Below are 16,011 nucleotides of genomic sequence, written 5' to 3'. Positions count from 1 at the left end.
TTCACAAACCTGCACACACACAAGACATTTAAACAAGAGCTACTGCGCATAGTAAAGTGATAAGCCTTCTATCAGCATAATAAAAGATCAAAGACGAATCAACAAGCCCCCCCCCCCCCCCCCCCCCCACACACACACACACAGAAATGCCACCTGCCACCGAGGTTAGATTTCATGAAGGAAGGAAGCCCTTATTTGTAATTCAGTGGCATGTTGGGAAAATGTCAGATCGCATCCATCTAAAAAGCTTGTTATACAACAGGGCAACATACAGCCCCACTTTTAAAGGTGATCTGTATCAACCGCAATATCAACAGCATTCACACAACAGAGGGACAACTTTCATATACTGTTAGAACACATTGGCTTGCAAAAGCATTTATACCCCTTGAAATATTTTAAATTCTGTCACCTTACAATCACAATCTCCAATGTGTTTTATTCAGATTTTGAATGATAGAACAACACTAAGTAGCACAAAATTGTAAAGTGGAACGAAAATGATCAAAAAAAAATCTTAAAAGTGTAAAATGCTAAAGTATTCGTCACCCTTTACTCTGAAACCCCTAAATAATCCAGTACACAAGTCAGAGAAGCAGCCAAGAGGCCTATGGTCACTCTGGAGGAGCTGCAGAAATCCATAGCTAAGGTGATTAAGAAGAATTTGTTCACGTGACAACTATAAGTCACACACTCCACAAATCTGGCCTTTATAGAGGAGTGGCATTGTTGAAAAAAAGACATAAGAAGTGCTGTCTAATATGTAGGAACACTTCAAACATGTGGAAGAAGGTGCTGCGTCTAAAGTCAAACTTTTGGGCCTAAATGCAAAGCGCTATGTGTGGCAGAGAAGTAACACTGCTCATCACCCTGAACACACCATCCCCACTGTAAAACATGGTGGTGGCAGCATCATGCTGTGGGATGCTTTTCTTCAGCAGGGACAAAGAAGCTGGTCAAAACCGATGGAAAGATGGATAGAGCTAAATAAAGATACATGGCAACCCTGGAAGAAAACCTAGTGGAGGCCTTAAGAGACTTGAGACTGGGAAAGAGATTCACCTTCCAGCAAGACAATGACCCAAAACATGCAGCCAGAGCTACAGTAGAATGGTTTACATCAAATAATGGCTCAGTCTAAATCCTGATCTAAATCCCACTGATCTTCTGTGGGTCTTATTCCAATCCTTAATCCAGAGTTTAAGATATTTTGCAAAAAACAATAGGCAACAATCTCAGTTTCTAGATGAGCAAAGCTGGTAGAGACAAACTACAAAAGCTTTGCAGCTGTAATTGCAGTGAAAGGTTGCTCTACTAAGTATTAATAAAGCAGGGGTGGGGGTGGGGGGGATGAATACTTATAGCCTTTTGATTCCACTTCACAATTATGTGCTACTTTGTGTTGATCCATTGCTTAAAATCGAATTAAAATACGTTTAAGTTTGGGGTTGATGTAAAAAAAAAAAAGTTATAGGGGTATGAATACTTTTTGAAGCCACAGTATGTAAGAAAGAGCACTTGATTGAGATGGGCACTCACTTGCTCACTCACCATGCTGACTTGGGCCATCTGCCTCTCCAGTTTGGAACGCGGAACGTCCTCAAAGTAGTTGTCATTGCGTCTGCGCCGGGCGTCGGCCTGCATGATGAGGTGCTGGACGTCGAGCGAGCCGGCGTTGGGGTAGGCCGTCTGGCTTAATGACGGGGAAAGCTGTGGAGGAGTGTGATTCCCACTGGGCTCCTACAGGGGGAGATAAGAAAAGAACAAGATGTGGAGCATTAGAGCTCAGAAAGGACATAAGCATCAGTATTTACGAAGGCACTGTTTATCCATATTGATTGGTATCAGCATGGGGTCAAGAGAAATATGCTCCATGGTCTTTCAGTGCAAAATTCAGCACTTTGTAAGTAATTAAAGCAGATTTAAACCTTAAAGTGGCACAAATTCAATTTACACAGTTTGCCCAAATGTGATTGATCGGGCAAGACATGTTTAAACACATATACTTTAATTGTTTTTTCACACTTGTGCTACTAAAACAGAAGGATGTTAAGACAAAACAAATGTGTTCTGGCTGCTACTGCTCTTTTTGTGTCCTATGTGCTGTGAATGTTTGTCATATAGTGTTATACAGCGCCCACATAAGTCATAAGCCTAAGTCATAAGTCTATTTGAGATTAATTAACAGAGCAGTGTGACTTAAATCAAATGTGGCATGAGGGTGCTAACTAGTGGGCATAAGTTTCCACAGTTTGTTAGCTAATATGGTAGTCAAAATAACAGACTTTAGATTTTGATCCTGTTAGTCAAGTCAAGAGGCTTTTTTTGTCATTGCATTTGAGTACAGGTACAAAGTGTAATGCAATTACCATGATGCAACATGGAACAATACAATAGACAAACATAAAGAACAAACATGCATCAAATGTGCAGCATAAATCTACAACACTACAATAAATGCAATAAATACAACAGACATGAGTCAACTTAACAGACAGGACTGTGCAATAATGGAACAATATGGTACAAACCAATTGAGCATGTATGGATTAAGTGCATAGATGGATGGATGGATGAATAGATAGATCATAGTAGTTCAAGGATCAACGTAGTTCCACAATGCATAAACAATAATACTACTAGGGTAAAACAGTAATACACATGTTAATGTCTAAACACAATAAACATAATAGGTTAGATTCCTGGACAGGGATTCAGCATAGTCATACACTATATTGAAGTAGACTCAATCCCCTGTTAAACCTAGTCTTATACTAAACCACAGTGTTAATAGTGAATTAGGTATTATGGTGCATTCAAGACTTATCTTGGACTAAACTGCAGTGTTAAATGTGGATAAGAGCTAGACCTTAACTGCAGTGTTAATCATGAATTAAGTAAATTATTAGTTCTCAGCTAAACCGCAGTGTCAATGATGTGTTACTTTTAGTCTTAGACTAAACGGCCATGTAATGATTAATTGTTTTAGTGTAGCATTTATCTGGGTCTGGAAAATTGGCTATAAATATTTATTGGATCAAAAAATGTACAGTCTTGTATTAATACAAAACTTACAAGAAATTTCAATTTCAAAGAATTGAAAGAATGGAAGTTATTAAAAGGAGTTTTAAATTGTGTGCCAAACTGCAATATTGAAAAGTTTAATAATTTAGTTTAATAATTTTTCTAGTTTTATCAGATTTTCTCACCAATTTGGAAGGCTGATTCCCCAACCCAACTCATTAAGAATGCCTCAACACCAGGAGGGTGAAGACTCCAATCCATGTGAAGTCAGCCACCGCCTCTTCTCTACTGCTGCTCATGAAGCATTACAGAGTAGCCTGCATGCTTGAAGAAAAGCAGAGTAATCCAGTAATCCAGAGCTCCATCTACCCACCCAGAAAGAGCAGGGCCAATTGTGCTCGCTCGGACTCCTGCTGCTGATGGGAAGTAGTGGCAGCGCCTTAGTCCAATGAACTATGTGGGGCCTCCTAAAGTATTTCTGTTAATCTGATATAGCAACTCTATTAGCTATAGTAATTTAGCCTTTTCACTCCAGTAGCTGCAACTTCAGTACCAAGTTGGCTCATTTGGCATTAAAATGGAACACTGTGCACTTTTGATTAGTTGCCATAACACTGTTTTAAGTAAATAACAGTGATGCTGGGATTCAGGTGCAAATGCCAACAGTGCCAAGTATTTCCTTTTGGCAGGGGGTCTTTGAGATCTGCCAGCGCTCTTGGGGGAGGATAACAGAATCCCTCTCTTTCCTGATGCCAAACACTGCTTATGTCAGATGGAGTGCCTGCACACTCACGTTTTAAGAGTAAGGTGCTTATTATTATATCATTTGAATCCAGGCCAGTACTCAGAAAAGCAGTGGCAGCAGTCTTCATGTGGCTCAGAGAATGCACCTGACAGGCAAGAGTCCCTCTGGGAACAAGCTGTGACAAAAAGTGGCCAGAAGACGAACTAAATTTTGCTTAAATAACTGAAAAAAGCTATACTCGGCATCTGAGGTGCACTGCAGTGTTCTGGCCCTGGTGTTAGCTAAAGGTCGAACAGGTTTTGTGTAAGAAAGTGTTACGGGATAGGGTGGTGTTGGATCCAAGTGCAGAGCAAAATGGTTGTTTGTTTTGGGATGTATTTAATATTTTATATCTTCAGTCATATATGTTTGCTTAGGTATATTTATAATTATTTGATTACTCAATTGTTTCTGATATTTATAAATATGTTTTAATATTGTTTGTGTCAAAAGGGTGTGCTTGTGGAACTTGGTTTGGTTTTCCACAGAGGAAACTGGAAAATAGGTGGAAAACAAAACTCTGAAGAGGTGCACAAAAAAAGGCGGGAAACAGAACAAAGGAAATGCCACAAAATGGCATGTACAACTGAAACACAGCTTTTTAGCTTCAAATAACTCAAACCAAAAAACAATCAAACTCAAAACAGACTGAGCACAGCTCAGACCTCTACTTTTACTTTCTTTTGAGATCTTTTATATCTTTTTTGTGTGACTTTCTTTTCTTTTCTTTTCTTTTCTTCTTTCTTTTATTTTATTACACCCTCTGTTACCGGTCACCCCTCTTTAAAGGTGCAACGAGAATGAGTGGTTTGACTGGGCTTTATATAGAGTGCTGCACAGGTGTCGCTGGTTGCCACTGATCACCGCTGGGGATTCTGGGACTTGGAGTTTCAGTTTCAGTTTCAGTGTTAATGGTGAATTTGGCCTCATACTTTAATACATTTTCGTGTTAATTGTTAATTTGGCCTCATATTAAATTGAACTTCTGTGTAAATGGTGAATTTGACTTTACTGGAAGAAATTTCAGTGTTAATTGTGAATTTAGTGTCATATTGGACTAAACTTCTGTGTTAATGGTCAATTTGGCCTCATACTTTAATACATTTTCGTGTTAATTGTGAATTTGGCCTCATACTAGACTAAACTTCAGTGGTAATGGTGAATGTGGCCTCATACTTGAATATGTTTTCGTGTTAATGGTGAATTTGGCCTCATACTTGAATACATATTAGTGTTAATTGTAAATTTGGCTTAGTTTTGGAAAAAACTGCACTATTTTGGTGCATTAAGTCTAGTCTTAACTGAAGTTAGAGCATTAATGATGATTAATTATGAATTAATTATGAATAAGCAATTCATAGACTACACTGCAGTTGAATTGTGCCTTGATTTGGACTAAAATCCAGTGCTAATAGTGAACTAAGCCTAGTTCTATAATATATATTTTGAATCTGGATCAGTATTAAGAAAGGCAGTGGCAGTATGTGACTTCATGTGACTGACAGGCAAGAGAAGCTGTGGCCCAAAAAAATTGGTCAGATAAGGTACAAAATTCTGCTTCAATAACTGTAAAAGCTAGACTGGGTATCTGAGGTGCACTGCAGTGTTCCGGCGCTGGTGTTAGCTAGAGGTCAAAGAGGTTTTCTGTAGAAAAGCTGAGGAGTCTTCTGAGTCTTTTGGGATATTGGAAAACAGCCACATGATCCAGACAGTCTCACAGTAAGAGCACCTTCAGTCCCCAGAGACAGAACCACAAACTCCACCGCAGTGAGGGGTACGACTAGAGCTGAATGCACAATGAGACCATCTAAGACAGCAGGGGAGAAGGAGAGGGGCAACTTTTTCTTTGCTACCTTATGAGAAGAGAAAGCTGTACAGCGTGTGAATGATTACAGAGCCAGTTCTGGGCCTTCTCATACTGTAGATGTAATTAATGTGAAAGTGAAGAGGAACAGTCTGGCACTTTTTTATTAACAGAGGAGAGAATTAAACGGGAGTGGAGGCATCCCAAAGGACAGAGAGAGGGAGGGAGAGAGAGAGAAACTGCCTATATGTGCTCCAGTTCTGCATTTGTCAGTATTTTCAGCTTTTCGCTGTACACACCTTTGACTTTATACACTTCTTTTCTGTTAGTAAAGCTGTGGAATGTGTCCATTTGCTGTATCCATAAGCAAGCGAAGAAAAACAGTACCAGACTCAGGATATTTGAAGGACATTGTCGAAATGGGCACCTACTGCAGAACAAGGGCTCTGCATATTCATTAATGGATGCAATAGATAGATGCAAGTTTAGGAGTTTTTTTTATTATTATTATTATGTTTTTAACTTGGTCTTGTACCATCAAAAAGCTATAGGTTACCACATTACATTTTGTCCACTGCTAATGCACCAAACAGGCCCTTGTTTAAGGGCACTGCAACCCATTTACATACTGGAAAGAGAACCCTTTGGGACACTGTCTAGTAAATGTTGAATAGAAGGCACTTTATTATAGCACCCGTTTCTAGTAGATATGCAAAAGATTACATACTCAAATTTCTTGATCTAGAGGGCACATCATCATAATTTATTGCAAGAAGGAACACTCGATCACTTCCCACAGAAGGCGAGTCAGTATGGCACTACATTTACATCGACCTAATCCGATATTTATTTTAAAAAACAGAGCAATGCTTCACACTAAGTTTCACTTTAACCCCAGCCAGAATCTTAAAAGCTACAAAGGAGTTCAGGCTGCTGCTGAGCTAATCACAGAAAAATTCACTCAAGCTCACTGAAAAAAGAGCACTTTTTCCATCAAGACCAGGTTTTTATTATTTTTTCCATGACGCAAATTGGATATGTATCAGATTTCAATAGGACAAATATGGCCCAGATCAGAATTGAAAATGTCAGATACAGATTTTTTTGCCGTTTACACTGTCACACAATCGACCCACATTTGGGCCACATTTAATTGCTGTGTGAATGTAGCCTTTAACTCTTTTTTTTGCCACTCTGGAGATTAATTTAGCAGCAATTTTTCAAGTATGAGGGCATAAGAAGAAGCAACTGTCCCTCTTCTCTAGTCCTCCAGTATGAAAAAAAAAAACAGCCATGCTTCTTTCATGCAGCATTGAGTGTAATAAGTCTGTGTCTGTGTGTGTTGTCTGATACTTACCCTTAGAGAAATAGCTCGTGGAGGTTTCTGTGGAGGGTCTTCGTGTAGCCGGTCTCCGAGTGATGCAAGAATTCTTTTTCTGTGTCCAATCAAGTTGATCTTAAGGACCTGAGGAGAGCAGACAAGAAGATCAGAGGAAGAACGAGGAAGAAGAGACCCACATAATGACATACTTTCTGCATGTGCCGAAAACTTAAACCTTCTGAAAAAGCTTCTGTATGTTATCTCTACAACTCAAATATAGCAGATACTGTGTTTCAGTCAGTAACTAAAACCACCAGTGTCACTACACAATATAGTTTTTGCATTTTAGCCTTCTATAGGTGAGCTGTCAAACACACACTGCACACCTTAATATAAGGGGTCAGTGTGTCTTTGCTATCATAACGTTAGGAAAAGTATGCCTTTTCAAAGCAAGCAAAAGGCATGCACTAACTTTCTTAATTAATTATGGTGTAACATGCAATAAACCAATCAATGTGCCACTTTAAATTGGCTTTAAGTTGCTCTTATTTTGGCATATTTCTATTGCGATCTGTCTAACACTTCTCAGCAAAGGAAGCTGATCTGCTTGTTCATGCATGTTTATTCTGTTTATTGTTGATGTAAATGTTTGCATAGCTGCCAACTAGCACACACTATGGGTTTATGCTCTGTTAAAAAGTGGGGTGTACACTTGTTAGGGATGCGTGATGTGTTGACAATCCACTGGCAAGATAGCAATGGACTTCTCACTGTTGATGTCTATCTAGGTTAATTTCAGTCAGTGGCGCACCTGTGTTTTCCATTGCCAAGATAGCAATACACCCAAACTTGCCCTGAACACGTCTTATTTCCAGACGACCAAGTACATCGGCTTAGATATATTCACAAGTGCCTTTGCTATTTAAACAACACAGGCAGAAGGAGTGAAAATAGACTGTTGGCGGGGTAAAAGATAGCAATAAGCACAGGCACTAAGCCTAGTCTAGGCTTATTCACTGTCTGAGAAACCAGGCCTTACAGAGTTTTCTTATAATAGAGCATTTTAAATCTCAACCACTCACACTGAACAAACATTCTGCAACAAACACAAACATCCTAATGCCTGCAGTGATTCAAAATGTTCAGAAAAAGAACTGACAAGACCAATGAATCAGCTCAGTGAAGGAGAGAGACAGAGATCAGTCTAGATCCTTCCATCAATCACACATCGGTTGGGACTGAAGGATCCCTTCTCCCTCTTTAATAGTGTGCAATACAGGTAAAGTATTCTGTAAAACAATTTAAAAAATGTGATACTGTGCATAATTGAGAAAAAAATTGATGATATATGTACAGTGTTTATAAAAAGTGTTTTCATGTTTTATTGCTTTTAGAAATGGAATCATGGTCAATGTATTTTGGAATTTTGAACAGTTATATATGTTTTGTTGGCATGCCTCACTAGTCGGATTTTTGCAGGGTCCCTTTGAAATTAAAGAGTTTTTTTTTTTCTAAATTATATTGACAATTTGATTCCATTTCTAAATGCAATAAATTAGAAAAAAAAGATATACTATATCAAATATAGATCTATTGTTTGAAAAAGTCACTTAGTTGAACACTTAAGCATGTTTGTGTCCAAAGCTCTAGTCTCATTAGCAGATCACATGGATTACTCATTGACAGACCTTTTCATGGTAAAAATATCACACTGATAATCTAATTATGAACGCAGTATTGTGAATGGAATCAAATTAAACCGTAAGCTGAGTGTAACTTTCACACCCTTCAAAACAGCGGAAACATATGAGTCAATAAACTAATTCAGACACTATCAACACTTGCAATTCACATAAACAAATTAAAATTAGTTGCTTAGGTGAGATGGACGCTGGCTGCTTAATCATAGCAGAAGGAAAGTGTGCAAAGAAGTGTATCATTCTGAAAATGTGCATACACCAAAAGTGCACACATTTAATTCTTGATCCAGGACTGCAGTAGTTGACAGTTACTGATCAGAGTTTTTGCTAACTGATGAGCAGCAGGCATTTTTTTCTTTACTTTGTACCATATTTTTCTCACTATAAGGCGTACTGGATTATATGGCACATTTTAAGAGACACTACCACCCAACAGAGCTACACTGAGGACCCCTGAATGCTCCAGTAAGCCAGGGCGATATTAGCTAGTGGTTTGTCCCACGTACCTTGTTTTAACACAGTAAATTCACACAGCTACAGTCCGATAAACTTCTCTCTGAACGACGACAGAGCTAGCGTGGTTAGTGTGTAATGTTAATGCTGCTCCAGCAATGCTAGCTGGGGTTAGCATCAGGCTAGTGGCTAAAAATACTCTGAGCAGGGAAAAAGCAGTTAGCGGCTAATGCTAATGATAATCCAACCCTGGTGCTGGAGAACTGAACTGAAACTTCTGTATAACGCTGTACTTGAGCAGAGTTGCTTTACTGCTCCTTACAACTTGTAAAATTCATATATATGATGCACCAGATTTAAAGGTGCACTGACTAGATTAGGTGCGCCTTATAGTTGGAATAATACTTCATTTAAAGCTTTACACCTTTTTTCCCCCCCACACTTTTTTTTTCTTCTATTTTTTGTTCATTTTAATTTTATACTGAAGTTATCCAGACTATGAAGGAACACATAAGGAATCATGTAGTAACTTAAGAGTGTTAAACAAACCAAAATATTCTGTGAAACATTTAGGTGACTTTTATCTTAGGTGATGTTGACTTGTGGTTATTAAGGCTGGTAACTCTGATGAACTTAGCCCGTGCAACAGAAGAAACTCTTGATCTTCCTTTTCCTAGAGTGGTTCTAATGAGAGCCAGTTTCATCAGAACATTTTTGACAGTCTTTAAATGTTCCAGATGAAATCCCCTCCATTCCTTTAAGTCATTTTTTTCTTTACTTAGTTAAGTAGTTCTTGCCATAATATGGATTAGAACGTTATTTAAATAGGACTATTCACTATATAATAACTCTACCTCTTCACAACTTTCTCCACAACACATTAAAAGGGACAAAAATCCAAGTAATTAACTCTTGAGAAGTTCAGCACAGCTGTTAACTGAAAGCCACTGTAGTTGACTCTACCTTACAAAGCTGACTGTATTAATATACAATGCAGAACATTTTAAACCAATGAAAAACCACTGAATTTAAGGTGTGTGAAAGTAAAAGACTGATTGTGGTGCCCTCAAAATTTTTGTGAACACATAGAATAGTGTCCTAATATGCAAATTAATGTGAGGGATTAATTTTGGTCAGTGCCACAGCATTAGCATGCTGACCCAATGTTTGCGTTTGTTCGGTCAGCGTGCTCTGGACTTTACACACTACTGGCAACCACACGAGCATGCCGCCTTTGTAATAGAGCCCAGCATCGACTCGTATCAAAGGGAATGGTAAAGCAGAAGCACAGTATGCTAGAGATGTCAGACCAGCGTATCTGAGCTAATTATACAGCGCTATAAAAATACAGACATTCAGACACACCATGTGATCAGCATACATCTCTCATTCAGGCCAGAGTATTTCCACATTAATTATTAATCACAACACAATCATAGCGTTCATTAGCTATAGATTATTCTCTTTCGCTCTATCTCGCTCTGCGTTGGAGGCCAGGCCTGTCTCTAATCGCTGGTGAACTTTTCAGAGGGTTGGACTCTCAGCAGTGTCTCATTAACCCAGTTTAAAAAGCCCAGCTAAAGTATCGTCAGCACCAGTAGCCCACATTCAGCCTCGCCCCGGTGCGTGTCTCTGAGACGCTGGCCTGTCTGTGGGGAGTTTGGGCTTGTCTTGCAGTCTTGTCCTGCAGTAAACTCCCTCTAGACCACAGTGAAGAACACAGTATTAATGCAACCAGGCTATTATAATTTGAAAAGAGTGAGTTTCTTTGATTTTACCAAATTGAAAACCTCTGAATTATAATCAAGAGGAAGATGGATGATCACAAGCCATCAAACCAATCTGACCTGCTTGAATTTTTGCACCAGGAGTGGCATAAAGTTATCCAAAAGCAATGTGTAAGACTGGTGGAGGAGAACATGCCAAGATACATGAAAACCGTGATTAAAAACTTTTTTGGTTATTCCACCGAATATTGATTTCTGAACTAATAAAACTTAACATAAAAATGAACGCGTTAAAAGAAGAAGAAGAATAGGAACAACCCCAAGAACACTGTCCCAACTGTAAAGCATGGGGGTGAAAACATCATACTTTGAGGTGGAGCTTTTCTGCAAAGGGGAAATGACGACTGCACCATATTGAAGGGAGGATAGATAAAGTCATGTCCTGCTAGATTTTGATCAACAGCCTCCTTCTCTCAGTAAGAGCACTGAAGGTGGGTTGACGGTGGGTCTTCCAGCATGACAATGACCCGAAACACACAGCCAAGGCAACTGAGTAGTGGCTCCCCTCTGCAATAAGCATTTCAAGGTCCTGGAGTCCTGGACATTTTTTACTTTTGATATGATACTAAATATCACTGATCTGTTATGATTTATGTTAATGTGTTCAGGCATTCTTGAGTTACCATGACAAAGTATTAACAAAATATTGCAATACTTTTCCTGTATTGTAATACTGCAAGTTACATTTTTATTTGTGCTTGTTTGGTTAAGTTGTGCCAGTTCCACTGTTGAAGCATTATTCAATCTAACTCCTTCCTGGTGTTAGATTGGAGGGTGGATTAGATCTTCTCTGCTCGGAGGTGGTCATATCTGGTTATCGCTCTCCCAGTTTGAATTTTAAAAGTTGCCAAATTGTGTTTTTGGCCTGCTCTTGTTACTCTACCTCAGTGACGCTCCACTCACTAATGTTTTTAACAGTTTTCCCACCCTTAGCCACGACTAGTAGTTACCAGCAACTCAGTAATTCACACACAAAGAAGAGTTGCTGTAAACAATTACCAGTAAGGAACGCAAACCAAGAAACACAATACAGACTGTGATTGTTTGTGTCTAAATCCCGAGGAATTGATTTCTACACTGGCACAGAACAAAGCGAGCAACACTGAAGTTACACAGAAGCCTAATCGACTCCAGTGAACCGTATCAGAAAAGTCATGATTGGAATTGGAGGCACAGATTAATCTGCTCAGATCAGAGTATTTATCTGACAAAGCTCCTGCAAGGCCTGTGTTTATTTCCAGCATTCAAGTGGAGCAATGTTTTTTGCTTCTGCATGAAATGCTGCAGCTATATTTATTTATTTGACCTTTACCTAACCAGCTGAGCCAATTAGAAACCAATTCTTAATCACATCAGCTTCATGGTGTGCTTGGCTGGCCTTTCATCCAGATGGAAGCGGTTGCTTCCTCTTCCTCAGCACAGAGCAGCAGAGTGGAGGAAATGTGTGTGCTTTTTTTTCTGAGTAATTGCAGCAGTTTTAGAGTTCAGCTGATACTTTAATCCCATTAGATTAGAGAGAGTGAAGAGGAACAGGGCTGATTAGAGGATTAGCCTCGGTGGACAGGGAGAGTGACCGTAATCTCTGCCTCTCTGGACAAATGCACCAACGCTGGAGCTCTGCTGACATAGGGATAGGAATCACACATCAATATACACACATATAGACTCATTTACGAGTGAGACTATAAAAGGAACCTATATGAAGGGGAAATTTACGTATAAAATATTAACAAGCATACAGGTCACACATCAGTTGTGTTTTGTGTACAGCTCTAAAAAATATATATAAATAAATACAAATGATCAGTTTCTTTGATTTTACCGAATTAAAAACCTCTGGAATATAATCAAGAGGAAGATGGATGATCACAAGCCATCAAATCAAGCTGAACTGCTTGAATTTTTGCAGCAGCAGTGGCACAAAGTTATCCAAAAGCAGTGTGCAAGACTGGTGGAGGAGAACAATCCAAGATGCATGAAAACTGTGATTAAAAACCAACCAGGGTTATTCTGCCCAAAATTGGTTTCTAAACTCCTAAAATGTGAATATGAATATAAACTTGTTTTCTTTGCATAATTTGAGGTCTGGAAGCTCTGCATCTTTTTTGTCATTTCAACCATTTCTCACATTCTGCAAATAAATGCTCTAAATGACAATATTTTTATTTGGAATTTGGGAGAAATGTTGTCCGTAGTTTATAGAATAAAACAACAATGTTCATTTTACTCAAACATAAACCTATAAATAGCAAAATCAGAGAAACTGATTCAGAAACTGAAGTGGTCCCTTAATTTTTTCCACAGCTGTATATTCGTTCTTCATAACTTTTCTACAAGCAGATTTATACCAGTAAAATGGGTCATCGCTACATTACCCAAAAGGTTAACAGTGTCAGAAGAATAGCCACGGTTAGAGGAATACAATGACAAAACAAAATAGGTTTAAATGATCTAATACATTATTCTGCTACTATTAATGCTACTGTTTTAACAGTGCAACTTCCGTTCATTACTATAGATCTATGAAAAGAGCTAATTTACACTTAGTCACTATCATCAGGATTAAATCTGGATAAAACCAAACCACATAACCAATCACGTGCAAGAGTAAACACAGCAATGACACACTTAAAACAGATACCGATCTGATCACTCAAACCAATTCAGAATGTGAGCTGAGACGCATCTGAGACACATTATAGCAGGGCAAATGCAACAGTCTCTCCAAAAGACATTAAACTATTTAAACTCCTCCTAATATAACTAAAACACCAGTCAAATTGCCACAATATGAGCAGATTTGCATATTCCACCGCATACAGCAATCAGATTTTAGATTATTTTGATTACCAAGTATAAATGTATTCAGTACCAGTCAAAAGTTTGGATACCCCTTCTCATTTTATGTTTTTCCTACATGTTATTTTTTTTCTACATTGTAAATGAATACTCAAGTCATCCAGACTATAAGGGAACACATAAGGAATCGTGTAGTAACTTAAAGGTGGTAAATAAATAAAAATACTACTTTATCTGGGGTGATTTTAATTTGTGGTTTCTGAGGCCGGTAATTCTGATGAACTTATCCTGTGCAACAGAGGTAACGCTTGGTCTTCCATTCCTGGGGTGGTCCTGATGAGAGCCAGTTTCATCAAAATGTTTTTGATGGTCTTTGTGAAAACATTTGAGGTTGCTATAAAAGTTCCAAATTGTTTTCAGATTGATTGCCCTTCATTTCTTAAAGTATTTTATTGTTCTTTACTTAGTTGAGTAGTTCTTGCCACTGTATAACAATTTTACCTCTTCAAAACACAACTGATGCTCTCAAACACATTAAGAAGCAAGAAATTCAAGTAATTAACTCTTGACAAGTTCAGCACAGCTGTTAACTGAACACTTTTCCAGGTGACTCTACCTCATAAAGCTGACATAAAGTGTGCGTGGAGAGCATAAAGGGGAGGGGCAGCGGGGCATGGTGTCTGGAAAACTGCAGTTTATAACTATAAACGCTGTTCTGACTCTAATAGAGTATGTTGGTTTTGACTGGTATGCCTTGAAAGTCAGTAACACAGGTTGGAGTATAATTGTTAATAGTTTGTCTAACCTACCCTGTATTGTGTTAGTAGCCATTTCAATCCCCTCCCTGAGGTTCCCCTGTGTTAAGGTAGTTGGTGGAGTAAGCGTACTACCTTAAAAGAAGCATGCTATCTCGTGTAGAGCTTTTTAAAGAGTTAAGAGCCATAGAAGAAGCACTTTTTGTTCCATGAGGAACCATGTTTTAATGTGAAGAACCTTATAAAAGCTGAAAAATTGTGGATTATGGCATCTATGTCATTGCTCAGAGTAGCACCTTTACGTCTACCGGTGTAAAAAGCTTGAGAAAACTCTAAAAACATGTAAAAAGGGTCAGTTGAGGCCAGAGAAAAGCCCATGGTCACACCACCCTGCATGATCTCATGCCTGCAGCCCATGAAAACAAAAGCAGTGGAGCGCAGAGCGATCAGCAGCACTGATGATCTGTTCCTCGTTAATTGAGGCCTAGAAGGCCGAGAGGCCTGGCTGATCACACATGGGCTGATGGGAGTGACATGAAAGCGGCCTTGTTCCTGCTCACTGCACCATTGGAGCGTTGGGTTTTTAATGACCTCGCAAACACAAAGTCCTCCCCTCTTTCTCCCATCACTCCTTTTGTCTCTTTATCTCTGTCCCATGCTCCATTTCTTCACAACCCAAACAACGTTCTACAGTTATCCCAACTGCACCCCCCCAACCGCCTCCACTCGCAGCATTTTCAGCCCTGTTCTCCCACCACTTACCCAACCCCCACTGCGTCTTCCTCTATGGGTTATTTAAGAGGGGAAAGAAGCACCAGAGCTCTGATTGGGTAATGAGATGGGAGGCCTAGACACGATTGGCTGAATGACCCGAGAAAGACGGGAGGAGGCTGAAGGCATTTGTGTTTCTGTGTTTTTTTTTTTTTTTTCTGGTTGACGACACACATGGCCATGTCTGTCTCAATTTTCAGACTTCTCTTCATCTTCAGGCCACGGTCAGACATACTTACATCACACAAACCCATTTCCTACACACACACACAACACACACACACATTCTCACTGGGCTGGAGCCAAAACTGCATAGAAGCACAGTGTGAGGAAAAAATGTACTAAACTGTCAGTGAGGGGGGTACCCTGCTTGCATGAGGCCTTTTAGTTACAGCCCAAAAGCGAACAGTAGAAATGTACCTTCATATTTGAAATCGTTTATATATGCAAAGGATATTAGTGATATGATGTGGAAAGAGTCAATGATTAAAAGAAATATGGCCATAAACACTAAGGACACTAAGCAGGGTGCTCCTCCAGGTCCATGTTTTCCACTGTAAATCAATGCCCTCTTATTTGATTCCTAAATATTTATGTTTCTACTTCAGATGGAGGCGAAATTCTGCTGAAATCTGGCATCATCAAACCACAACCAATAAAAAATGCAGTGGCTTTCTCAAAATTTACTGCACAGGCTGTGGTGCTCTTAGCATGGGCAAGAAGATGACACAAAACATTGTCAGATTTTCCTCTAAACGTAGATAAAGAGAAGACAGCTAAGCTAATGACAGAAAAATATCATATTTGCTTATA

The 16,011-nt window shown here is 39.0% G+C and overlaps 1 protein-coding gene across 8 annotated transcripts in view; it reads right to left on the bottom strand.

Moving 5' to 3' along the window:
- The window catches only part of anks1b (ankyrin repeat and sterile alpha motif domain containing 1B), a 441,679-nt gene that overhangs the window by 23,742 nt on the left and 401,926 nt on the right, over positions 1–16,011 (bottom strand). For 5 of the 8 annotated variants that reach the window (XM_049474291.1, XM_049474289.1, XM_049474290.1 and 2 more), the window contains 2 exons: positions 6,970–7,077; positions 1,540–1,740 (listed from right to left, as the gene is read on the bottom strand). In XM_049474291.1, coding sequence (XP_049330248.1) covers positions 1,540–1,740; positions 6,970–7,077 — 309 coding nt within the window. The remainder of the gene's footprint in view (positions 1–1,539; positions 1,741–6,969; positions 7,078–16,011) is intronic. The other 3 variants (XM_007244979.4, XM_049474292.1, XM_022671674.2) reach the window with 1 other exon arrangement.

Source organism: Astyanax mexicanus, chromosome 2 (genome assembly GCF_023375975.1).
Source record: "Astyanax mexicanus isolate ESR-SI-001 chromosome 2, AstMex3_surface, whole genome shotgun sequence".
Lineage (NCBI taxonomy): Eukaryota > Metazoa > Chordata > Actinopteri > Characiformes > Acestrorhamphidae > Astyanax > Astyanax mexicanus.
This window is presented reverse-complemented; position numbering and strand designations above follow the sequence as displayed.